We start from the raw sequence: 26,793 nt of genomic DNA, 5'->3' as shown, positions 1-26,793 counted from the left end.
AAGGCTGCTGGGAATCTACTCCGGCTGTTCCCATCTCCAGTGGATTGAAGAAAGATTCCTGAATCGGTCGCAATTTGTGATAACTCATTGGCTCCTTAACAGATCGGCAATCTTTTGCAATTAATTTCCCCCCTTTACAGTCTAGCTTTTAGACCAATGTTTCTCAGCCTTGACAGCTTTTCAGATGTGTGGACCTAACAGAATAACAGGGTTGGGAAGGGACCTTGGAGGTCTTCTAGTCTAACCCCCTGCACAAGCAGGAGACCCAGTACTGTACAATTCCAGACGTGGCTGCCCAGTCTCCAGCTGAGGGAGCACCCACAACTTCTGGAGGCAAGCCATTCCACTGGTTAATTGTTCTCACTGTTAGGAAATGTTTGCTTAGTTCTAGGTTGCTTCTCTCCTTCATTTCCATCCTTCGCTTCTCGTCCTCCCTTCTTTCTGCTGCTTTGGAGAATAGCTTGAGCCCCTCTTTTTTGTGGCAGCCCCTCAAATATTGGAACACTGCTATCATGTCCCCCCCCCTAGCCCTTTTTACTAAACTAGACAAGCTGGCTGGGGAATTCTGGGAGTTGAAAGTTGCCAAGGCTGAAACAAATTACATTTGCTTGTGAATATCTGGGGGGGGGTGTCTCAATCCATATTTCAACAGATCAAACACTCCTCGGCTTTTCTAAGATCCTTCAAACTTATCTGGCTGCTGCCCCTTTGTATTCAGGCCGAGTTCTCTCCGGCTGGGACAGAATTTCTTTTGCTAAGCAGGAGGCGGTGGTTAAGTCAGTTGGGCCCAATCTTATGCCCTTTTTTGCCCATGGTGGCTAAGCGAATCGCGACAGTTGTTAAGTGAATCATGCGGTCATTAAGCAAATTTGGCTTCCTTGAAATGGACGTCTGCGCCCTCTTTTCCAAGGGTGAGAAAAAGATTTCCTGGTTTGCATGTTTGCTGGCTGGCACGTTACAGCTAGTCCTGAAACTTGCAAGAGTTCATTCAGTTACCAAGGTTACAACAGCACGGAAAAATGGGACCGCTCATAAAAGTGGTCGTAAGTCTACGGCCTGCCTATATTGTGAGACAGACGTGATGCAGAGCCCACTTCCCTGGAAACGGCTGCGGAAGGCAGAATAAACCATTAAGGAAATCGGCAGACAAAATTGCAAGAAAGAGCATCAAATCTTCCTTCCTTGGATATAATTTATTGATTCAAATAGCCTATGCAAATAAGACTAGAGTTGGTTCTAAAATTCAGCTTATTTTTCCCCAGGGACTTAGATGGGGGAATTGCCTATTATTATTATTATTATTATTATTATTATTATTATTATTATTATTATTATTATTATTATTTAAAAAAATACATCTTTTTAAAAATGCTCAGAGACGGCCATCATCCTCTGACGGTCAGATTTTCCCCTTTCAAAGGAAGGACACCGTAAAAATAAAGCGAGGATTAAAATATCATCATCATTACAAAATCTACGAAGACAGCGGATTACTGCAGCGTCTCTTGTTGTCATTTTTAAAGCGGAAGGAGGCAAATGCAGGGAAAACGGGCGGGCTGGGCTTTGCAGTCACCAATTCTGCTAATTCTTCCCTGCTGCCGAAACGTCCTCGTAATTCTTGGCAGAGAAAAAACGGTCCAGCTCTTTAAAGTGTGGAGGGTCAGCAATGGAAGGCAGGAACGCAGGCACGGGGGTGGGGTGGGAAGAGAGATTCCATGCTCTTTTGCAGGAGAGAAAACCTTTGAACAAAAAAGGAGAAAAACATTAAGGAAGCGGGAAGTTGGAATACCCCTCAATACAGGCAATCCTCGGCTTACAACCATTATGTTCAGTGACCAGTCCTTGCACTTACGGACCGTCACAGCCTCCCAGGGTCGCGGGATGCCCTTTTGCGACCTTCCGACAAGCAGAGTCAAGCAAGTCAGATTCACTGAACAGCCGTGGTACTGACTGAAGCTCATCAGAACAAGAGCTGGAAGGGACCTGTGAGGTCTTCTAGTCCAGCCCCCTGCTCAAACAGGAGACCCTATACCAGGGGTAGGCAACCTCGGCTCTTTTATGACTCATGGACTTCAACTCCCAGAATTCCTGAGTCAGCTATGCTGACTCAGGAATTCTGGGAGTTGAAGTCCATGAGTCATAAAAGAGCCGAGGTTGCCTACCCCTGCCCTATACCATTGGAGACAAGGGCCTGTCCAGTCTCCTCTTAAAAGCCTCCAGGGATGGAGCAGCCACAGCTTCTTGAAGGCGAGTTGTTCCATGGATTAACTGTTCTCACTGTCAGGAAATTCCTCCTTAGTTCCAGGTTGCTTCTCTCCTTGCTTGGTTAGTTTCCATCCTTTGTTTTTTTTTCCTGCCTTCTGGTGCTTTGGAGAATAGCTTGACTCCCTCTTCTTTGGGGCAGCCCTTATATCAGGGGTCTTCAAACTTGGCCCTTTTATGACTTGTGGACTTCAACTCCCAGAATTCTTCAGCCAGATACTGGAAGACTGCTATCATGTCACCCCTGGTCTTTCTTCTTCACTAGATTGGCCAAACCCAATTCCTGCAAACGTTCTTCGTATGTTTTAGTCTTCAGGCCTTTAATCATCTTAGTTGCTCTTCTCTGCACTCCCCCCCCCCAAAACATCTTTTTTATAACGCGGTGACTAAAACTGGGTGCCGTATTCCAGGTGTGGCCTTACTAAGGCTTTAGAAAGCGGTATCAATGCTTTAAACTGTTTTTGCAACACGTCTTCTTCCAGCCTCAATTATATCATCTTAAGTTTCCTATAGAGGGACGCGGTGGCTCAGTGGGTTAGGACGCTGAGCTTGTCGATAAGAAGGTTGGCAGTTTGGCGGGTCAAATCCTGAGTGCCGCGTAACAGAGTGAGCGCCTGTTACTCGTCCCAGCTTCTGCCAACCTAGCAGTTCGAAAGCACATAAAAACACAAGTAGAAAAATAGGGACCACTACGGTGGGAGGGTAACAGCGTTCCGTGCGCCTTTGGCGTCTAGTCATGCCGGCCACATGACCACGGAGACGTCCTCGGACAAGCGCTGGCTCTTCGGCTATGAAACGGAGATGAGCACTGGCCCCTAGAGTCAGAAACGACTAGCACGCATGTGCGGGGGAACCTTTACCTTTACCTTTAAGTTTCCTATCCTTCTTCCCTCTTTTTTTCACATCTTCATCCCAAGAAGGCAAGTTTTCTTGTTCTTATTTGCTTTTGGGCAACAATGTGTGTTCTGGATCAAGAGTTAAACTTAACTTAGACAAGGATCAGCAAAAACACTCAGCAAGAAAAATTCCCAACAGAATTTAAGAAACACAACCGGGCAATGAAACCCATTCAACGATGCGGAGGCGTTACATCCTCTCGCATCCTGAATTGACGTCTTTAATCAAGGAAGCAGGTTTTGAGTTCCTCGGTGTACTGTTTGTTAAAAACAGAAACAATCCTTTTGTCCCCATTTCTTTTAAAGGGTTTCAGGTGACTCTGGTTGTTTTCACAAAAGAAGAAATGCCAACTTAACCCACTTGGAAGGAAATAGCTGAGAAGGTTAATCCAGGCTTAATCTGCTCTCTAAACAACTTTTTGTTGGAAGGATTGGCAGAATAAAATTGGGGGGGGAGGGAGGAGGCTTGGGATGGATTTATTAAGGGACAGAGGAGCGGGGGGGGGCCTTGAGAAAGCACTGATTAATTTTGTTCCAGGCCTTGCTAACTCCAGCCACTCCCAATTTTGTTTGCAGCACCAAATACAGGTAATCATGGCTTAGGCCCGAGATATCTGCAGGACCGTCTGCTGCCGGGGACGACTTCCCATCGCCCAGTGCGCTCACACAGAGAAGGCCTCCTCAGGGTGCCGTTGGCTAGACAATGTCGGCTGGCGACCCCCAGGGGGAGGGCCTTCTCTGTGGCAGCACCAGCCCTTTGGAATCAACTCCCCCTTGAGCTTCGGATGGCCCCAGACCTCCGGTCCTTTCACCGCGACCTCAAAACCTTCCTTTTCCATCAGGCTGACCTGGATTGATGATGGGTTTTTAAAAGTTTTAATTTTTAACTGTGTAATTAATATTTGGGGCTGTTATTTAATTTTTTCTTAACTTTTGTACTGTTGTTTTTTATTGCTGTTAGCCGCCCTGAGTCCTCCGGGAGATAGGGCGGCATATAAGTCCCATAATAAATAAATAAATAAATAAATCCTCAATGTATGGCGATTCATTTAACAAAACAGTTTAAATTTACAACGGCCTCGGAAAGATCCTTAGATTTACGACTGTTGCTCCACCTTCACAGACACATTATTGTGGTACTGAGCAACTGTGGGTCACAAAAGGGGATCACATGGCCCCAAAACATGGCAACCGTCATAGATATGAGTCGGTTGCTAAGCGGCTGAATTTGAATCACGTGACCCTGGGGATGCTGCGAGTTGTAAGTGTGAGAAATGGTCGTCAGTCACTTTTTTCAGTGCCGTTGTGACTTCGGTCAGTAAATGAACTGCTGTTAAATCGAGGACTCACTGTCACAAATTCCTGGCAGGCAGGCAGAGTGCTGTCCAGATGCTGGACTTGGGAGTCCAAACTGTCTTTGAGGGACGCTCTGCCAGACCTCTTTGAGCCCCAGCAATTACATTAGGGGAGACCGCTTGTCCCCCCCACCTTCCCTGGAGTTGCAAGTAGAAAGGGGGGGGGGGTTCTGCAAAAGCCCACTGCCCCAAAATACACACCGGTAGGTTAGCTGAGCCCCAAACAGCCTCTGAATTCGGGCAGCGAGATCAGCTTGTTGCCGCTGAGATCACAGTAATCCAGGAACTTGCGGGCGCAGCGTTTGGGCCGGGCGTTCTGCTTCATGTACTGCTTGAAGGGACGCAGCTCCCGCTCGCTCACGCCGTTGCTGAAGTCTCTGTCCAGGTGGGTGAACTGCCAGCGCACGGCCCGCTCCTCCAGGCTGGGGGCCACCAAGGAATCCGGAAACCTGCAGAGACCGTGTCTGATTTTTATGGGATTTATTGTCGGTGCAAGTCAAGATGGCGAGTGTAATGTTCCCAACAACCCTAGGAGGTACGTTGGGCTGAGGGAGAGCGACTCGTCCCGAATCACCCAGGCGGGATTAGAACTCACCATCTCCTGGTGATTGGGCCAAAGTCACCCAGGTGGCTTCCACGCCTAACGTGGGACTAGAACTCATGACTTCCCAGTTCGTGATCAAGTATCTTTACCACTGCACCAAACTTTCTTTCTTTCTCTCTCTCTCTCCTTCACTCCCTCCTCTCTCTTTCTCCCTCCCCTCCAGACATGGTGGAAGTTGAAATCCACACACCTTAAAGATGAAAAACACAACTCTGCACACTATCTTTGATTGTATGGCTCACAGACCAAAGGGGCTCCCTTTTTCGTGATGGGTCAGCCTGTCAATTTACCTGCGGTAGGGAATGGTCATCAGCCTGGACTGCAGCATGTGGGAACTTAAAGCTTTGATCAGCTGTGTCAGGAATTGTGTTTTCTTTGACCCGGGACAACCTAGTTGGGAAGATCAAAAAACCAGAACAGAAAGCTGCTGAAAGCCTTGTTGAAAATAAACATTTCTTCCTATAGTTCGTTTAGTGACTGAAGTTACAACGGCACTGAAAAAGGGACTTGTGACCACTTTTCACTTACGACCGTTGGTCACGTGATTTGCATTCGGATGCTTGGCAACTGAACTCACATTTATGACGGTTGCAGGGTCCCAGGATCAGGGGATCTCCGTTTGCAAGCTTCCGACAAGCAAAGTCAAGGGGGAAGCCAGATTCACTTAACCACTTAACTGCAATGATTTGCTTAACAACGGTGGCAAGAAAGGTCGTAAAACGGGGCAAAACTCACTTAACACGTTTCTCACTGAGCCACATAAATTGGGGGCTGATTTGTGGTCGAGGACCGCCTGTTATTTTTAAAAGGAGGGAAACAGCTGCTTACTTACCTGGCAGGATTCGATCTCGGAACAAGGACCCCATTTCTGTGCTCTTGGCTGCTGCATCAGCTTCGCAGTCAGGGGGAAAGTTTCTGGAAAATGACAAAAGGAGAAATGAAGAGAAGGCAGTTTGGGGGGCAGGCAGCCTTCCAGGCTTTCCCTGGGGGACACCCCACCCCCACCCCATTTTTAGGCATTAGGAAGTGAAAGAAACCCCAGACCAGACCCGTTCCAGATCTGGGCCTCTCCCAATTTTTCCTGTCTTTCTCTTTGCACAGTCTGCTTCTGACAACTTCCCCAACTATGTTGGGACTGCAACTCCCAGAATTCCTCTTGGTGATGGGAATGCTGGGAGTTGAAGTTCCAGGACATATCCAGACAAGTGGGTTGACCCAGGGCTCTCCAACCTTGGTAACTTTACAACTTGTGGACTTCAACTCCCAGAATTCCTATGCTGGCTGAGGAATTCTGGGAGTTGAACTCCACCAAGTTGCTAAGTTTGGAGACTCCTGCTTTACGCTAAAGGATGTGTGTGTGTGTGTGTCACTGAACGTAGGAGAGGAAACAGGGGACTCAATCAGGTTCAAACTCTGGCTTCAAGACAGGTATGGAAACTGACCGGGTCGAGGTCCCTGGGATGGGCCGTCCGGTGCCCACTCGCACGCACCAACAGTAGCCTGTGGCTTGGTGACACTGCACTTCCTTGTAGGTGCCATCGCCTTCGCACTCTGGGATGAAGGTGCCCTCCTGCTGGTGCTGGCGAGCCTCGTGGATGGCTTCCCGCCGTTCCTGTTCACACGACGGTGGATATTCTGCACCGGAGAAGCATCAGGCACAAGTCGCCAGGAACAGGAGTTGAGTTCAAAAGGCTAAGAGTTCATGGCATGCTACCATTACGCAAGAATCCAATCTACTAACAACAGTCAAGCCCAATTGGCGCCAGAGAGGAGTCAACGGAAGTCACGGGAAGCTGAACTTGTGGGAACGCAACAACTCTAAACTAGTGACATGTTTGACCCCACCTTCCAGTTCAGCCTGCTCAACTCCTACAAGGAGGATGAAGCAGGCAAAAAAAGCCTCTTAAAAACACATTTTTTGGTAGCAAATGCTAAACTGTTGAAATGATTTTCAAAACTAGACTGGAGAACTACCTGACTGTTCTTAGTGCAGATAGTCCTCAGCGTACAACCACAGCTGAGCCCAACATTAATGTTGCTAAGCAAGACAGTTGTTAACTGAATTTTGCTTCATTTTTGTCACAGTTTTGTGAATCACTGCAGCTGTGAAATTGGTAATACAGTTGTAAACTGAATCTGACTTCCCCATTGACTTTGCTTGCAGAGGGTTGCAAGGGATCACGTGGCCCCGGGACACTGCGGCCGTCATAAATAGGAGTCGATCGCCAAGAGGCCAAATTTTGATCCCGTGACCGATGGGATGCTTGCAACAGTCGTAAGTGTGAAAAACGGCCATAAATCGCTTTTTCAGTGCTGTTGTAAGTTCAAAGAGTCACTAAACAAAGTTGACAACTACTTGTATAAAGATCTCCTGCCTTGAGCAGTGGGTTGGACTAGAAGACCTTCAAGGTCCCTTCCAACTCTGTGACTTATATTCTGTATTCTGTAAATGTAGTAAACTTCTATTTGATAGAGATTTATACAGAATTGATGTAGAACATAGAGTGTAACAAGAATAGACCATTTGACTGGGATGCTAAGGTCTCCTGCCTTGAGCAAAGGGCTGGACTAGAAGACCTCTGAGGTCCCTTCCAGCCCTAGGACTCTATGAATCTCCTCTGTGCCTGAGTTTGGGGCAATATTTTTCTCCCACGGGTTCCTGTAGTTAACACATTCTTGCACAGGTGAAAAGGAACGGCCTTTGGGGGGGTGGGCTCCTAGATCCGGACTCTGGACAGATCCGGCACTGGACAGAAATAATTTTACGATTTTAATAGTCGGCCACCCGGAGTTCTTTTTTAGGGTGAAATGAGCAGCAAATAAATTCAATGAATACTTCAGTAAGAAAACAGATTTCACCTGGAGCCGGTTTCACCGTGTGGTTGTTCTTGAAATCTGGAAGGATGATGGGAATCAGGAAAGGCAAGGTGGTGCCTTCTGGGTTACGGACATGAGCAGGGTGGGATCCGTGATGGGCAGAGAAGCAGAATCATTGGCAGGAAAGAATGGCAGAAGCAGTTAGGGCAATCAGGTAGCATCTGGAAACCATCTGGCCCCACCCAATTCTTTGGGGCCTCAGTGGCACATCCAAAGGGTCTCCTAGTCCTGTTCAGGGTGTGCGGGAGCCCGTCTTTATCCCTTGCCAGGCTTCACGGAGAGGGTCTCCCTCACCAAATAGGGCCGGGTACCCCACTCCCAACTAAGGGCAGCTGTTCCACCCATCCACCTGTCCTCAGCCACCAAGGACTGCCACTGCTTTATATTCATTTAACTTATTTTCAAATATATATATTTAGATCCATTTGTGAGTGAGACCGTGAGTTCTAATCCCGCCTTGGAGATAAAAACCGGCTGGGTGATTTGGGGCCAATCACCAGGAGCCTGGGAGTTCTAGTCCCACCTTAGGCATGACAGCCGGTTGGATGATTTTGGGCCAATCGCTAGGAGGCTGGGAGTTCTAGTCCCACCTTAAGCAAGAAAGCTGGCTTAGGCAAATCCTTCTCGCTCTCATTCCAGCCCACCTCACAGGGTGGTCGTTGTGGGAAAAATAGGAGAAAAGAGGATTGGATACGTTTGTCGGCTTGTTTGTAATAATAAAGGGATATTAATAAATGAATTAATTAATTAATTTTGCACAAAAACCCAGGCAGGTCAGGTCTGGCAAGGAACATAATACTTTTTGCAAGGCGGGGGGAAAAATGGAATAGGGTGACTCAGGCACGGCAGGTGTAAAAGTCCACATTCTCCATTTCAAGCATGCATCGTGCAGTCCTTGCCTAGCACTGCAAACACACCCTGTGCGACAACAGCCTGATTCTGGCAAGTCCAAGCAGCTCGTTCCCCACCCCACAACTCAGGGCGGTGGCATGGGTGGCCCAGGCCAGGGGGCAGAAGGAAGGGAGGGCTAGAGACCTACCTGGCTGCCTGCGGGGCAGGGGGCTGGGCTGAGTAGGCTGAGGACCGCCACCACCTTCTTCTGCGTTCAGGGAGGAAAAGAGGTGGAAGGCAGCTATTACAGAGGGCTTAATGTCATCTTCTCTGTCCAAAGAGTGAAAGAATTTAGAGCTACAGGGAGTCTCAGGCCAGTGACGAGACTTCATCGGGGTTTTACATCTGACCAAAACCCAGGGACATAAGCCAACCTGAACCCCAAAAGGGATGGGCTTTCTTCAGACAGAAGAAGCTCAATCGGTTGAACTTCGGCCTGCTAAGCAACCCTCCAAGGCATTAAAAGACGGAATGCAGAAACTTGTTTTGGTCAGGAATGCCACCCCCCCTCAGTAGTTCAAGTCGCTAAATCAGGTGTTTCTCAACCTGGGCAGCTTTTAGATGGGTGGACTTCAACTCCCAGAATTCCCTAACCTGGCTAGGGAATTCTGGGAGTTGAAGTCTCCTCATCTTAAAGTGGCTAAGGTTGAGAAAGACTGCTCTAAACGTGTGTTTTAGACGTGTCTTCCAGGGAGGGGCTGAGGGCTGCTATGAAAGGAGGGGAATAGGTGACACCTAATTTTAAGACTTCTTAGATCTCTTATCAGTCAGGCTCCAAAACCCAAAGAAAGGCAAGTCGAAAACTTGCCAACCTGAAGTAGACGACTTGCACCATAGGATATATGCTGTGAAACTGTTAGGGTGGAGCCGTCTTCGCCCTCATTCTCTCACACAAACTCTGAACTGAGCTGCCGCTTACTCCGCTGGAAGGCAGCCCCTCCCACCTGGGGATCCAGGCTACATTCCACTGCATCATCAAACGGTGGGAAAACACACCACCAACTGTTCTGCTGATGATGGAGGGGGGTGTTGGGAAATGCAGGGGTATCCTCAGAGGGTCAAAAAAGACAAGAGGGGGGCCATAAACGTGCAATCAAAATCTGCATGGTGCACGAAAAAGGGGGTGGGGCTTCATTGCCTAGTGCTGGCCCTCCCTCTTGGCTTTTTTGAGCCCCACCAGGCATCCATGGGTGGGTGTCCGTTCCCCCCCCCCAGGCTCATTTACGCATTCCTGAGCTCCAGCTGCAGTAATTTTTATTTTAACAGTTTTTTAAAAAAATTGTACATTACTCAAAGTTGCTCTCTCTCAATTTGACATATGACTAAAATTGTGTCAATCCATCAAATGCCTCCTTCGCTCACGCACCAGTCCAGAGGTGCAGTACTCACCCATGCCAACAGAGGGAGCACTTTGCACCCCAGGATTGCCAAACTGAGATTGTGACACCACCTTTTCTAGCGGTTCAGTCGAAGCCCTAGAGGCTACATTCCCACGACATGCTAAAGTGGGTTAGTTTGAACCACAGTCAGTGTATTGTGTGAATCCAGGTCGGGTTACCTCACTAACCAAGTTAGGCACATCATGCACATTCAGTCCCTGGGCATAACAGCAAGCAGGGGGAGACGTACCTCGCTTAGAAGAATTGGCATCCTGCCACGAAGTTCCCACTGAATCCATTCCTGGTTGGGGAGGAAGCAGAAGAGACAGAAGGAATAAAGGGGCCACCAATCAAGGTTTACAGATAGTCCTAGATTTATAACCACCATTGTGACTAGGACTTCCAGCCATGTGTTTGAGTCGTGCCTGATTTTTGCAACCTTTTCTGCCACTGTTATTGAGAGAGTCCAGCCCTGGGATGCCAGTTGCCAAGCACCCGAACTCTGATCATGTGGCCTTGGGGAATGCTGCAATGGCCAGGGGGGCTTTTGCCCAGGTTCGCCTGGTGCGCCAGTTGCAGCCCTATCTGGACCGAGATGCCCTACGCACAGTCACCCATGCGCTCGTGACCTCCCGGCTAGACTACTGCAACGCTCTCTACGTGGGGCTGCCCTTGAGGACCACTCGGAGGCTTCAGCTGGTGCAGAATGCAGCCGCACGAGTTGTGATGGGGGTTTCCCGATACTCCCATGTAACACCTCTACTCCGCGAGCTGCATTGGCTTCCAGTTGCCCTCCGGGTGAGATTCAAGGTGCTGGTGATGACCTATAAAGCCCTAAATGGCTTGGGTCCGGATTATTTGAGGGAACACAGGCTGCCGGCATCAACTCCCCATCGTCCTGTGCGCTCCCGCAGGGAGGGCCTTCTTAGGGTACCGCCGGTGAAGGACTGCCGGCGGGTGACTCCCAGAGAGAGGGCCTTCTCTGTGGGTGCGCCTGCCCTTTGGAACCAACTTCCTATGGAACTTAGGACTGCCCCTGACCTCCGTTCATTTCACTGGGACCTAAAAACTTGGTTCTTTGAGCTGTCTGGCCTAGACTGAGGGGTTTTTAATTGGGTTTTAAAGTTTTAATTTTGGGGCTTAAATTTAATTACTTGTTTTAAATTTATTTTAACTTTTGTATTGTATGGTTTTAATTGCCCTGTAAACGGCCCTGAGTCCCACGGGAATAGGGCGGTATAGAAGTCAAATAAATAAATAAATAAATAAATAAATAAATAAATAAATAGATAAATAAATAAATAAATAAATAAATAAATAATAAGTGCAAGGACCAAGTGTGAGGACCAGTCATAAGTCACCTTTATCAGCACTGTTGTAGCTTCAAATGGTCCCTAAACAAATAGCCGTAAGTTGAGGACTACTGTATGTCTTTTTTACCTTCCTCTAGTCAGAGTTTTTCAAAGTGGGCAACTTTCAGACCTGTGGACTTCAACTCCCAGAATTCCCTAGCTAGCGCTCTTCATCTAATCTGGATTTCTATCTGTTCTTGATCTGTTATTAAATATATTTTAATTTACTTTTAATTTAATTAAAATTTAATTTAATTAAATTTAATTTAATTTTAATTTAATTTAATTTACTTTTAATTTACCGGGCAGTGGACCAGTACCGGTCCACACAAATAAGCAAAGCCCCATCGGCAAGATGCAGGCAGTACATAAAACCACAGAAAAATCTCTCTCCACGGAAACGGTCCCTGGTGCCTCAAAGGCGGGGGACCTCTGGTTTAGAAGACAAGCTGGGACCCCAAAACAGGAAAACAAATGTTGGGTAAATTCCTTGTCCATCCGCCCCAGAAGCCTTGCCAGAGGGAGGCGAAACCTTCCAGCCAGGGGATACGCGAGGAGGCGCTTACCTGTGCAATTGGGCGCTCGGTTCAGGGCAGACGTTCCCGCGATTGGCTTGCCTTCCGGCGAGGAGCACCAGCAGTAGCCAGTTTGTTTATGGCACTGGACCTGCGCAGGCGGGAGAGAGGACGGCTGAGCGGATGTGCCCAGGAAACAGAAACAGGTCATCCTCGACTTACAACCGTTCATTTAGTGACCATCCAAAGTCACGACGGCGCTGAAAAAAAGTCACTCGGGAGCGTTCTCTACCCTTATGACACGGCATCCCTGTAGTCACGTGATCAAAATTCAGACTTTTGGCAACTGGCTCCTATTTGTGACAGTCGCAGCTTCCCGGGGTCACGCGTTCCCCTTTTTGCAACCTTCTGATGAGCAAAGTGAATGGGGGAAGCCAGATTGACTTAACAAAAATGTGACTAACTTAACAACGGCTCACTTAACAACTGTGGCAAGACAGACCGTAAAATGGGGGCAAAACTCACTTAACAAATATCTCGCTTAACGACAGAAATTTTGGGCTCAGTTGTGGTCGTTAAGTCGAGGATTGCCTGAAATCAAAATCGGGGGTCTATGACCGCACAGCTTTGATGGCACGGGTGCAGCCACCATCTTGCCTTTTTTGACCATCATCAGCCCCGCCCCCCCTTGTCTGCCCTTCACCCTGAGGTCCGAAGGAGCACACAGAAGATTTATGTACTGATTAAATTCACATGCTTCCCCCCGCTCTCCATCTCACTATCCAGAGCGACTCGAGACGGGGCATGATGGGAAGGGCCGTAAGGAAGACGCCGGAAGATCTTCACCTCCATGAAAGCGCCGTTCTCACTGCATTCAGGCACGTACGGGGCATGCACCTGGCGCCGGGATTTGGCGAGGGCAGTTGCTCGGTCTTCTTGGCACCGGGTCAAATTGGCACCTAGGAAAGCGATTGGATGCAGACACAAGTCAAGATCCAACATTAAACCAGTGTTTCACAAACTCAGTGACTTTTAGAGGACCACCTTAATTTAAGCAATCTGCCAATCCATCCATCCACCCACACTGGGGTCCCGTCCCTTGGAGGTCCGGAGAATTGTGCTCGTAACTGGAGGACTGCCTTTAAGCAATCAATCAGTCAATCAATCACTCAATCAATCAATCAATTCACACTGCAGCCCTGTTTCACAGCTATGGCCACCTTGGAAAAGCCACCCTTGCCCCAAATTGTCTACCACGTCCCCCCCTTGACCCAGGGGCACCTCCCTGCCAGCCTCCCCTGTCCTGATCTTCTCCCCCCCCTCCAAGTCTTGGTCTCCTTACGGTTGTTCTCGCGCTGGCCGGCTCCTCTGCAGCGGAAACGGGGCCAAACCTGCAGGGTGGGATGGCGACAGCGGGCTTTCTGGAAGGCGCAAGGCGATGGGTAAAAGGTCCCGTCAGAGGCACAGACAGGGTGGCCGGGCTCGTGGGGGCACTCGGCCGGGCATGGCAGCTGCTCCTGGTCACCCTCCGAGATGAGGAACTGCAAAGAGGGCCGAGGTGCATTAAAATACAGGCAGTCCTCATCTTACGACCACAATTGTCTGTTGTTAAGCGAGACATTTGTTAAGAGAGTTGTCTGTCCTGGGGACAGTGCAGGCCCCAGACAGATCTTCAGCCTTCCTCTCCCTAGAGACCAAGGTTGTCAAACATGGCCACGCGAAGACGGGGGCGGGAGGACTTCGACTCCCAGAATTCCCCAGCCAGCCATGCTGGCTGGGGAATTCTGGGAATCGAAGTCCTCTCCCCCCCCCATCTTCACGTGGCCAAGTTTGAGAAACAACCGCTTGATTATACAAAAGGCTCTTTGAAAGCTGTCCTCATCAAGCAGACATGATGTCACCCGTCACCTTGACAGGTGGCTCGTCTTCTGACAGCCCTTCCTGTGCTGCGTAGACACAGACACCCCCCCCAAAGAGTCTCCCACATCTCGGCTGCCCTTGCTTGCAGGAGGGGGGGCACTGCTTCTGTGAAGGGTCTTTCAAGAGGACGATCCTTCTCAGCCCCCACCCCTAACCTATAAATCATTCCCAAGGGAAATCGGGGTTATACAGTAATAAATTATTTGCATATACAGACCAGGAAAAATAGAGGACTCTTCTAGAGAGAGGAGGGGTGGGCGGTGCATCCATCACCAGGCGACAGTGAGTTCTAGCCTCATCTTAGGGATGAACGCCGGCTAGGTGACTTTGGGCCAATCACCAGGAGACAGTGAGTTCCCCAGATGGCTTTCCTGCCTAAGGCGGGCCTAGAACTCACCGTCTCCTGGTGATTGACCCAAAGTCACCCACCTGGTTTTCATGCCTAAGGCGGGACTAGAACTCACCGTCTCCTGGTGATTGGCCCAAAGTCACCCACCTGGTTTTCATGCCTAAGGCAGGACTAGAACTCACCGTCTCCTGGTGATTGGCCCAAAGTCACCCACCTGGTTTTCATGCCTAAGGCGGGACTAGAACTCACCGTCTCCTGGTGATTGGCCCAAAGTCACCCAGTCAGCTTCCATGCCTATGGTAGGACTAGAACTCACCATCTCCTGGTGATTGGCCCCAAATCACCCACCTGGTTTTCATGTCTAAGGCGGAACTAGAACACATGGTCTCATGGTGACTGGCCCAAAGTCACCCAGCCATCTTTCATGCCTAAGGCGGAACTAGAACTCACGGTCTCCTGGTGCATTGGCCCAAAGTCACCCAGTCAGCTTGCCATAACAGAAACTCAGCATTCATCATGCTTATTGCAGCTTCTCAGGGATGTCCTCATGGGTGGTCAAAAAAATCACCATGGGTGGATCAAGGCTCTACCTGAGGCAGGAGTGAAATGCAGGCATGCTGATCCCTACAAGTGATTTTTAAGCAGTTTGCAGGGAGGGGACTTCAAGACTTGAAGACTTCAAGTCAGCTCCTGGTGCGGGTTTTCCCCGCCCCCCCTTTTGCTCCAGGACTGAAAGAAGATCACCTGATTTTATGTGTCCTTTTTCCCCCCACTGCAAAGTAGTGTCACACCTTAACGTTGACAAACACACCCATGGACCTCCTCCTCCGACACAGCCTGCTTGGGGAGGCCTAATCCCAGCTCAGCTGCCTCCCAACACAAATATTAGTGCACATCACTAAAAGGCTGTCAAGGCTGGGGATATTTGTTGATTTTGCAGCTGACAATTTAGCGAATAATTGAGCCAAGAGGGTGCTAGCTGTTTTGGTGGGAGATGCACTTGGAAAACGTTGTGGCTCGTAAGACGGTTCCAAATATAACACAGGCCCGTTTAGAGGGGAGGGGGGGCCTGGATGCTCCTGCGCGCACGTCGGCTGGGTTTTGGATACGGAAAAGGCTGCCGTCCTTGGCGATTGGACTTTGGTGGACGCTGGAGTGGAGCCCACCCCAAAGGTACGGGGGCCTAACATCTCCAAGCCTCCCCCTGTGAAAAATAGAGGGACCTTTGGTGAGGGGGGCTTCCCAGACAAAGCCAGAGGCATTTGACACATAGAGGGGGCACCTGAAATAAACTCGCAACTATGGAAAGCAGTCCTCGGTTTACAACCGTTCTTGGTTCTCTCTGAGCTTGGTGGTTTTCCTGGCAGACGTCTGATTACCCAAGTAGGTAACATCATCAGTGACAGAAGGAACTGCATACGTCCTCGACTTACCACAGTTCATTTAGCGACCGTTCAAACTTACAATGGCACTGGAAAAAAAAGTGACCTGCGGACCGTTTTCCACACTTACGTCCCCACGGTCACGTGACCAAAAGTTCAGAGGCTGGGCGACCGGTTCATACTTATGACTGTTGCAGTGTGTCCCGGGGGTCACGTGATCCCCTTTTGTGACCTTCTGACAAGCAAAGTCAAGGGGGAAGCTGGATTTACTTAACAACTCTGTCACTAATTGAGCAACTGCAGTGATTCACTTAATAACTGTGGCAAGGCAGGTTGTAAAACGGGGCAAAACACACTTAACAAACATCTCACTTAACAACAGAAATTTGGGGCTCAATTTTGGCTGTAAGTCGAGGACTAACTGCGTAAGCAGACAGCAATCCCCCCACCCTTCTAGTACTGATGATGTTGCCTAGTTTGGTAATGAAATGTCTGCAAAAAAACCACCAAAGTCAGAGAGCACCAAGGACCCCACAGTCATCACCGTCCTTCTCCTCCTCCTTCTCTTCTTCCTCCTCTTCCTTCTCTTCCTCCTCTTCTTCCTCCTCCTCCTCTTCCTCCTCCCCACCACCAAACCCACTTTCTCCTAGCACTGATTGCCTAGTTTGGTAATGAAACGTCTGCAGGAAAGCCACCAAGGCCCCCTCATGTCAACCCTGAGCTACAAAATATTCTCCTTTATTGTTTAACGATGGTTTGAAGTTACAGCAGCATTGAAAAAAAATTGACTTCCACCCGGTCCTCACACTTACAAGCCTCACATTCTGACAGTGACATGATCAAAATTCAGGTGCTTGGCAACCACATCCCAGGGTCCCATGATCACCAACTGTGACCTTCCCACAAAGGCTTCCGACAAAGTCAGTGGAACAAGCCGGACTCGCTTAAGGTTTGCACGATCCACTTAACAACTGCACTGAGTCGCTTACTAACCATGGGGGGGGGTAAAACCCCTCATAAAACTGCCTTGCTTAGCCATGCACGCACGCACACACAAACACACACACAAACACACAACACATTTCAGCCGTAAGTCTAGGACCTACCTGTAGTAGCATTACAAAAATTAAAAATACAAACTGCCTCGCTTATCTGGTTTTAGCAGGACAAGATTTTTCTTCTTTTTCTTTTAATTTTATTGCATTTATTGATTTATTTATCCAATTTATTTCCTCGCCATTTTGTGGTTCAGGCCACTCTTTTTTTTTCCAAAAAAACAAAACTTGGCAAAAATGTCCCCTATGGCTTAGGATGGAGCGGTTCAGCGGCAAGGGCGAAGCACTTGGTTTGAAATCTGTATTTAGTGGGGAGACTCTGAACCTCTGAACAAACAGGCCGGGGTAGCGGGTGCGAATAACCCAGCTGTCTTGATGCCAAAGGTGGAATGCCAGGGGGTGTGTCTGTGTGTTTGTATGTTTGGAAAAAAAATCTGCATCTGTTCCACACATCTCCAGGGCTCTCTGCAAAGAGGCAGCTGCCATCTGACCACTTCGGTCTTGATTGAGTAGCCAGCCGTAGGCATAGCCTGTCTCTTTGTGTCTGCGTCTGTGCATGAGTGTGTGTCTGTGTGTGTCTGTGAGCAACCCAAGCAGCTTATCTTGGCTCCTTGCACGCTGCCCGTAACCGCAAGAGCTGCAGCCAGGAAAATGTGAGTGCTGCATCAACAGAGTTTGATAGGCAGGTCTGCCTGCGACAGCTCTTCGTTCTGTGTCCTCCGTCAGCATCCAAGAAGCTGGGTGCCGCTCAGAGGAACGCTGCTTTAGGGGCAGGATTTGGGGACCTGGAGAAAGAGCAGGGAGGGGATGGAGAAGACTTCTCGGGGGACAGAGAAGCTCTGAGCCCATGCTCCTCAACCTGGTCAGCTTTAAGATGGGTGGACCTCAGCTCCCAGAATTCCCCAACCAGCATGCTTTAAGATGGGTGGATTTCCTTTCCCAGAATTCCCCAGCTGCCATGCTTAAAGATGGACCGACTTCCCCTCCCAGAATTCCCCAGTCAGCATTTCGTAAAGATGGGGACCTGGAAAGAGTCGAAAGAGCAGGGAGGGGATGGAGAAAACTTCTCGGGGCACAGAGAACCTCTGAGCTCCTCAACCAGGTCAACTTTAAGATGGGTGGACTTCCCCTCCCAGGATTCCCCAGCCAGCATTTCTTAAAAGATGGGTGGACTTTAACTCCCAGAATCCCCCAGTCAGCATTGCTGGCTGGGGAATTCTGGGAGTTGAAGTCCTCAGGTCTTAAAAGCGGCCAAGGTTGGACACCCATCCACTACCCTGCGGGAGGGAAGAATCACCTCCCTGCAGCAAGAAACCCAGCGAAGCAAGAAGAAATGAGGGGTTTTTTGACTGTGTGTTTTCACGACCATCTACAAGCCCCTCTCCAATTCCACGCAGGAGTCTTTGAGTTGGTACAGCCCCAATAAGAAGTGGGTTTAGGGAAGGGTAATGGCTTGTTGGCCGATTATGTGCTTTGCACACAAATAAATAAACATTTTTTTAAAAATACCGCAATCGGTCCCCGAGGAACGGCTGGCAAAAACTCTGGCCAGGAATCTACCAAGCTCAGCATCTCCACATCAATCAAGGTGCTTCTAAATGGACCTTTTGTTTCTCTAAAGTAGCTTTCCACCTTCCTAAAAGGCACCACTTCATCGGATCAATGCATTTTTAAAAAAAACACAACAACAACAAATTCAAGAGCCGTGGCTGGCATCGGGTCCAAGTTCCCCGCGCTTGCATTTCGCAGCCTGTTTTTTTAAGCCCACCACCCAGACGGGCCCCGTGGGGGATTCCAGAAAACCCAGCCGGTGGGGTTGTTTAGCTTGTCCGAAGCGTGTCTTCACCCGCTGAGACGTCGGGGACCAAACAGATGTGCCCTGAAGCCCAGCCAGGATCAACAACCCAGGGCCCACGCCTGGGCAGGTGTGCGTGCGCTACTGGTTGCAGACGTGCCAGGTGCCATCAGCCAACGCAACTTGGTCAAGCAGGCAACTCAAAAGCGACAAGACATGCTGCAACGGTTCTAAACAAGGCCGGCCTTCAATCCTGGGGGGGTTGGGGGTGCGGGGGGGGGGGCTCTGGGTTGGGGACCACGAATAAATATTGGAAACTGGCTCTTTTCTAGCTGGGAGATGCCAGAAACGCAGACAGGGCTGGCCGCTGGCAAGGGAGAGCTCCAAGGTTCTCAAAAGGTGCTTCTAGATTAAAAAGTAGGCTGGGAGACCTTGGTGCTCCCAAAGGAAGTAAGTTGAGGATTCCTCGTAACACAAAACAAGAGGCTATCGTTGATCACTCCAGGAGGAGACCCTTGGGTTTTTAGAGTATAGGTACTCCTTGACCTACAACAGTTCGTTTAACGACCGTTCAAAGTTACAACGGCACTGAAAAAAGTGACTTATGACCATTTTCGCACTTACCACAATTGCAGCGTCCCCATGATTGTGTGATCAAAATTCAGACCCTGGCAACTGGCGAGTATTTATGACGGTTGCGGCGTCCCGGGGGTGTGTGTGTCACGCGATCCCCTTTTACGACCTTCCAAAGAGCCAAGTCAATGGGGGAAGCCGTATTCACTTAACGACCGGCTGACTAACTTACCCACTGCAGGGATTCCCTTAAGAAGCGTGGCGAGAAAGGTGGCCAAGTGGGGCAAAAGCCACTTAAGGAATGTCTCGCTTAGCAACATGCCTTTTGGCCTGGATTGTGGTCGTAAGTTGAGGACCGCCTGCCTAGAGTGCTGGGGCCCCTCCTTGGAGGAAATCAAGGCTGCCCAAATGCCTCTCCCTTTCAGCCAGCAGCTTGAGAGACAGGCAGCTCGGCTGGGCTCTCTCCCTCTCCGCTGCTTTGGCCTCTGGGCCTCGGTGGGGGTTGCGATGGGCCGTGGGCTGCCCTGCCGGAGCACACACGGCTCTTTCAGCCGTCAGCTGGCAGCATTCGCATGCGCCTCCAGCAAAGATGGCAGAGGAATTTTGCTCTCTTCCCTTGCCAGATTCAAAGATCTATTGTAGGGCAGCTGCCCTCCAAGCGCTCGCCACCCCCACCCCCCCACCCCAGACGACAAACGCCCTTGGTTAGCAAGGGCTGCTGAGTGGCTGATGAAGAGGGCCTTATTTGACAGGGTGGGGAGGCAAGGAGGGGGGTAAGAGAGGAGGAGGAGGAGGAGGAGGAGACCTGGGTGCTCTCTGAGCTTGGTGGGCTTCTTTGCAGACGTTTCACTACCAAACTAGGTAATATCATCAGTGCTAGAAGGGAGTGAGATTTGTGGAGAGGAGGAGGAGGAGGAGGAGGAGGAGTCCTTGGTGGTTTCCTTGCAGACGTTTCATAACCCAGCTAGGTAACGTTATCAGTTCTAGCAGGGAGTGTGGTTTGCAGAGGACGACAACTCCTGTTTGGGACGGTCACAGTGTCCCGAGGTCACACGATTCCCTTTTGTGGCCTTCTGACAAGCAAAGCCAAGGGGGGAAGCCGGGTTCACTTCACAACCGTGTGACTCGCGCCACAACTGCAATGAGTCACTCAGCAACGATGGCCAGAAAGGCCGTAAGATGGGGCAAAACTCACTTAACAACTGTCTCACTTAGCAGCAGAAATTTTAGGCTCAGTTGTGGGCGTAAATCGAGGACCACCTGTGTTGACATGCCTTGTCCACACTGTGGTCTCGTAGCCTTATTTCTTCTTGCCTTACAGAATAATAAAACTATATTTTTGGTATAAAATATATCTATATCTCTATATCTATATCTACATCTACATATCTATATCTATATTATATATTTATATCTATATTATATCTATATATCTATACTATCTATACTATCTATACTATCTATCTATCTATCTATCTATCTATCTATCTATCTATCTATCTATCTATCTATCATAATCTACTTCTCTCTCTCTCTCAAACGCCTGGCTTAGTTCAATGAAATTCAGACTCAGACTTGTTGCCCCTGAGATATAAAAAAATCAGATCAAGATGGAGAGAGACATTCTTCTGCCTGGTCCATCGGCCACATCCAGGAGAAGATCCGTGGGTGATGGTTGCCCGGTTGGGTTTCTACCTAGGGAACTTTGTTAAGGGCCCACAGAAGCGATGACCTCACTCCGAACAGACTTGGCCTCCCAAGAGCAGGTTAAAATTAGCTCCCGCGAGTGACTTGTTAGGAACTAAATTTGGATTTCAGTCCTTCCCAGTTTGGCAATGCTCTCTGTGTCTTGGGATATGCGAAAACCTGACCTGTTGCTGGATGCAAAGGACCGTCCGGCTCAAGCCCATCGTTCTTGAGGAAGGGACTACAGCTGGGGCCAAAGAACAGCCCCAAGAAATCCAGACAAAATTGAATGATGAGGTTTTCTCCTGCCAACCTGTTCCCAGAATCGTGCAAGTAGCCCAAACATTCAGAGTAATCAGCCAAAAATAGACTAACTCATCTCCTGGGGTTGGGTTGGGTTTTGTTTTCCCAGATAAGACTTAGGGTTTGAGGGGGGAAAAATAATAAAAGAAACCCTTTCAAATCTACCATGTTCCCCTTTAGCTTCTTCTAGCATCAGAGATCTAAAAGCTGGGGAGAACAATAAAAAATAAAAAAAAATCAGATCTTAAAAGGGAGGGAGGAGGACGTGTTTTGTCCATGTGGCACTTAACAAGTAGGCAAAGCTTGATGGGACTTTTGGGCTGCCATCTTGACTTTTTTGACCCTGGTTGGTCACTATTTTGTCCTTGGCTCTTCACATCTGGAGTGCTGACCACTGCATCACCACAGGCAACTGACAAGAGCATGGGATTCTTCTGGGACATCTATATACAGGCAGTCCTCCGCCTTATGACCACGATGGAGCTAAATTTCCACTGCTGAGTAAGATAGTTGTTAAGTGAGTTTTGCCCTATTTTGCCACCTTCCTTTCCCCAGCTGTTAAGTCAATCACTGCAATTAAGTTAGCAATATGATTGTTAAGTGAATCTGGCTTGTCAGAAGTTCGCAAAAGGGGATCACGTGACACACACTTCCAGGATGCTGCGACCGTCATAAATACGGTCAATTGCCAAGCATCTGAATTTTAATCACGTGACCACAGGGATGCTGCAATGGTCAAAAGTGTGAACCATGGTCGTAGGTCACTTTTTTCAGTGCTGTCATTACTTCAAAGGGTCACTAAACGTGATCGTTGTAAGTCGAGGATTGCCTGTATTTGACTTTTTCTACTACAGTGTCTCTTGAAGCCAAACAAGAAATCGGCAAAACTCTCTTCCCAGCCAGAAAAGTAATTGGAGAGTAAGCAGACTGACAGACAACTGCAAGTACATTCCTGAATTATTTCTTGAGCAGTTTTCACAAGAAAGAGACTCAGAGGAAGTTCTTTGCCCAAAGAAGGAGCTTTATAATACATAATTCAAAAGTGTAACCAAGAACAGGGGCCGGCGAAAAGACCTTCCAGACAGGACTTGAGAATCGATGCCCAACATTCCACCTCAAGTCCCAAATGCCGCAATCCTGACTCGTCACGTGGAAGAGAGAGATGCCACCCACGATTCTCTAAACAGGAAGGTCCCCTTCTCAGAGCGTCAACATCTACAATTACACAACCCTGAGCAGGGAGGGAAAAGAATGGAGGAAAGAGGCATAGTGATAAACACACACTTGGACTTCGCCTCCATAAGAGGTGAGAAGGGGCTAAGCCAGAAGGTGTGAACAATGGGAGATTTGGGAAGAAAGCGTTTCTTTATTTGATTCATTTATAAAATTTATAGGCTGCCCATCTTACCTTAAGGTAACTCTAGGAACATGAAGGTGAAGGAGCTCTAGGAAAAACACTACAGCAAAACTTTAGAAAGAGCTCATCTATTCCGTAAGCTAAGATAAGCAGTAAGAGCTTTGCAAAAGAGGTCAACAACAGACAAGTTTAGAAATTTCCGCATTTACAGCTATCCATCAATCCTGGCACATGGTGACACAAAGGTCACTGTGCCTCTGTTTTGTTTTGGGGTTTTTTTGTAACAGATTTTATTGATTTTTTTTTAAAAAAAACATAAATCACAATAATTGGTGAACAGTGTATTGTCTGGGTTACATCGATAAAACAATCATTAACAACTGATTTCTATAATCCATAATCCACATTAACGGTTTAAGTTGATTTCTTCTTTTTCCCAAAATATCCTCTTTTGCAAACATTGAGTTAATACAATTCTTATTGTTTTGATAGATAACAATTAAACATATAATTTCCCCCCAATATCCCTAAAAATAATAATCACATGTTTTTGCTCCCTTAATTTTCTGCCTGGGCCGAGGGACAGCCCACTCAGTCAAAAGAAGTTACTCAGGGACCGCCAGAAAATCAAGATGACTGTACGTGATGATGGATAGAAGACTTGGGAACTCTAAACTTAAAAAACTTATTTTTTTAAAAGAAATCTTCCTTTCACTCAATTCAAAGAAACGTATTTTCTTGTTTTCAAGAAGGGAACCCAAAATGTGCTTTGAGAGCCACAGAAAGAGCAAATATGGAGAGAGAGACTCAATTACTGGACACAGCAGTGTTCCTCAATTTTGACAATGTGAAGATGGGTGGACTTCAACTCCCAGAATTCCCCAGCCTGCGTGAGAGTTGAAATTCACACATCTTGATGTTGTCAAAGCCGAGAATGTTACTACAGATAGTCCTCAACTTATGACCACAACTGAGCCTAAAATTTCTGTTGCAAAGCGAGAAAGTTGGTGAGTTTTGCCCCATTGTATGACCTTCCTTGCCACAGTTGTTAATTTGAATTGCTGCAGTTGTTAATTTAGTAACATGGTGGTAAAGTGAACCTGGCTAATCCATTGATTTGTGAGAAGGTTGCAAAAAAAGGGGATCCCATGACCCCGGGATACTGCGACTGTCATAAATGCGAGTCAGTTGCCCAGCATCCTCATTTTGATCACATGATCGTGGGGATGCTGGAAAGGTCATAACTGTGAGAAACGGTCATAAGTCACTTTTTTCCAATGCCTTGGAACAGTCACTACAAGCCTACCTGTATAAACCAAAGTTTTCAAACCTCTTTACCTTAAACCATGATACATGTTTCCAAAAACAGTTCATGGACCAACTACTGAAATTTAATCAAAATTAAGTTAACTCACAACCACAAACCTCATCCAGAATGTTTAAATAAATAGAATGAAGTAGAGAGAGAGAGAGAAAAAAAACAGATTTTGCTTTCGCTTCTCTGGGCTGGTGCCCAAATATTATTTTAAATCGAAAGTGTGACAATTTTCCCAGGTTTGAAAAAAAAAGGGGGGGAGAGGAAAGGAGGACACCCTCCCCCCAAATGTTAGCTCTGATTCTCTCTGGCTTTGTATGAAAAGTAAGATACCAGACTGTCAAACTTTCTGCTTAGGAAATTACCTTTCTTTGCCAAATATTGATCTCTTTTAGAAAAAAAAAGCTTTTGAAATCTAGATTTTTAAACTCACAGATATTTCACTTGCCACATGCTGCGGCATGCAAACATTTACGAATTCACACTGTGCCCATTACACAGCAAAGACCCAGAAAGAGTAGTACTGGGGGGAAAAACACAAGGGAGGGGGTTTCTACCCCATTTAGGATCAGAGAATCAACGTGCCCCTCCCCAAAAGAACTGCACAGTTTTCTAGCCTTTACTGCCAGACCCCACCCACCCCTTTACGCTTCCCATTTCAGATGAATTATTTTTTTTTTTAAAAAAAAAACAAACCGAAAGGTTTCTGGGGTCCACCTGAGTTCTCAGAGGTTTGCAATTGGAAAGAGCAGCGTTTTTTCAGCTTCTCCCTCAGCTCACAAACACGCAGACCCACAAACACACAGACTCCCCTATGTTTGGACCGCTTCCTTACCGGAGTCGCATCCCATCGAAAAGGAGCTGTTAGTTGCAGCAAGAGCAGGAGCAGCCCAAGAGCAGAGAGCATGGTGTTGCTGCAGACCTTTCAGTTTCCCAGAGGTAGCCCCCCCCCCTCTTCCAGAAGCAGGACGAAGGGACACACGGACTGGACACCGGCCGAGTCTCCGTCTGCCGAGTTATAAAGCGCCCCCCCTCCTCCTCCTCTCTCCCCAGAGACCACCAATCTCTCCCCGCCCTTCCTGGGCAGGTCACTTCACTCCTCTCCAAGGTGTCGATGGAAGCACGTGGGCCACCAACAGCTGGAGGAGAATCCACGCCCCCCCCGTCGGGGAGGGGAAACCCCCACCCTCCCCTTCCAGATCGCAGGGAGGCAACCTCAGGTTGCATTTGTGGCGGGGGAGGGGTGGCGATTTTAAAAATCAGAAATATTTACCTTCCAGCAGTTTTGCAAAGACCTGCCCCTCAAGCTCCTGGAAGGAGCGCAGAGGCTCCTCGACTCACGTCCACAACCGAGTCCCAGATTTTGGGTGGCGGAGCCAGACCTTCGTCCCGTTGAGTCTGCGTGTCCCGTTTCACGTAACTTGTCTCGCCACGGAATTCCGGGCGCTGAAGTCCACACCTGCAGCTGCCAAAAAAGCCAACACAGTGCTAGGCTGCATTAACAGAGGGATAGAATCAAGATCAAGTGAAGTACTAATACCACTTTACAAGGCCTTGGTAAGGCCACACCTGGAATACTGCATCCAGTTTTGGTCACCACAATGTAAAAAAGATGTCGAGACTCTAGAAAGGGTACAGAGAAGAGCAACAAAGATGATTAGGGGGCTGGAGGCTAAAACATATAGAGAACGGTTGCAGGAATTGGGTATGTCTAGTTTAATGAAGAAAAGGACGAGGGGGGACATGATAGCAGTGTTCCAATATCTCAGGGGCTGCCACAAAGAAGAGGCAGTCAAGCTATTCTCCAAAGCACCAGAAGGCAGGACAAGAAGCAATGGATGGAAACTAGTCAAGGAGAGAAGCAACCTGGAACTAAGGAGAAACTTCCTGACAGTGAGAACAATTAACCAGTGGAACAACCTGCCTCCAGAAGCGATGAATGCTCCATCACTAGAGGTTTTTAAGAAGAGACTGGACAGCCATTTGTATGAAATGGTATAGGGTTTCCTGCCTGAGCAGGGGGTTGGACTAGATGACCTCCAAGGTCCCTTCCAACTTTATCATTATTATTAATTATTAATTATTATTATTATTTATTATTATTATTATTATTATTATTATTATTATTATTATTATTATTATTATTATTATTATTATTATTATTATTATTATTATTACCTCTTCCAAGTAAAACCAAGGCTGAGAAACCCCGTCCTGGCAGGAACGTCTGGGCAGGAACATCTCGTTTCGTGGGTCCAGTTCCCTCGAAGAAGGGAACAAAGACACGCGTTCAAGATCTTCCTTCCTTGCCCAATCTCTTGTGCTCAACACCCTCCGAGCACCCGTCTCTACTCCACGCCAAGCCCGTCTCTGACTGGCTGAGGTTCGGTCGCATGCCGGGGAAGAGCAGCCAGGATATTTGGGAGAACACAATGTGCTACCGACGGCCCCTTTGGTGTCCCAGCGTGGGTTAAGCTTTAACCACTGAATCCACAGCTCCCCCCGAAGTCACCCTCTAGAACAGGGGTAGGCAACCTCGGCTCTTTGATGACTCGTGGACTTCAACTCCCAGAATTCTGGAAGTTGAAGTCCACGAGTCATCAAAGAGCCGAGATTGCCTACCCCTGCTCTAGAACATCATGTCAGGACCCACCCCAATCCACGTCTTAGGAAAACAAAAACTCTTGGAGTCAGTTCTAGTCCAAAAGGAATCTTTACTAGGACACGCTTGGTTGTGGGAATACAAGACAGGACAATCCCCCTTCCCTCAACCCCATTTGGTCAGCCCCCATCCTTCTACTTCGTGTCATCCCTTTTGTGGGGAAAAAAAAGGAACTTCGAATCTTTATGGTTATTGCCTTCTTCCTCTCCAGAATTAAAAGAAGACACAGGCCAGATGCCTTCTTCTCTAACCCTCCCTTTTGTTC

At 48.2% G+C, this 26,793-nt stretch overlaps 1 protein-coding gene across 3 annotated transcripts; it reads right to left on the bottom strand.

Annotated features, from left to right (window-relative positions):
• Positions 1–1,194: 1,194 nt before the first annotated feature.
• On the bottom strand, positions 1,195–26,155 carry LOC308672327 (SPARC-related modular calcium-binding protein 1-like). Of its 3 annotated transcripts, none has more exons than XM_081335145.1 (13): positions 26,045–26,155; positions 25,140–25,331; positions 13,474–13,672; positions 12,978–13,090; positions 12,183–12,282; positions 10,515–10,565; positions 9,034–9,150; positions 7,977–8,054; positions 6,560–6,752; positions 5,950–6,032; positions 5,408–5,507; positions 4,715–4,962; positions 1,195–1,739 (listed from the first exon to the last, which is right to left on the bottom strand). In XM_081335145.1, the coding sequence occupies exons 1-12, from the start codon at positions 26,105–26,107 to the stop codon at positions 4,722–4,724; spliced, it is 1,530 nt and encodes a 509-aa protein (XP_081191271.1). In that variant the 5' UTR covers positions 26,108–26,155; the 3' UTR covers positions 1,195–1,739; positions 4,715–4,721. The 3 variants fall into 3 exon arrangements, with proteins under 3 accessions (XP_081191271.1, XP_081191273.1, XP_081191272.1); XM_081335147.1 differs by having other exon boundaries at positions 9,034–9,093; XM_081335146.1 differs by lacking the exon at positions 1,195–1,739 and adding an exon at positions 3,151–3,227.
• Positions 26,156–26,793: the final 638 nt, after the last annotated feature.

The sequence above is a fragment of the Vipera berus genome (assembly GCF_964194415.1).
Source record: "Vipera berus genome assembly, chromosome: 9".
NCBI classification, from domain to species: Eukaryota; Metazoa; Chordata; class Lepidosauria; order Squamata; family Viperidae; genus Vipera; species Vipera berus.
This window is presented reverse-complemented; position numbering and strand designations above follow the sequence as displayed.

Coding starts and splice junctions, on each gene's coding strand:
- LOC308672327 (XM_081335145.1), bottom strand. CDS start 26,107: ATGTTCCTGCCCAGACGTTCCTGCCAGGACGGGGTTTCTCAGCCTTGG. Junction 13,673..25,139: donor CTTTGCAAAACTGCTGGAAG/GTAAATATTTCT, acceptor CCCTCTTTGCAG/TTCCTCATCTCGGAGGGTGA. Junction 4,963..5,407: donor ATGACCATTCCCTACCGCAG/GTAAATTGACAG, acceptor CGGTCTCTGCAG/GTTTCCGGATTCCTTGGTGG.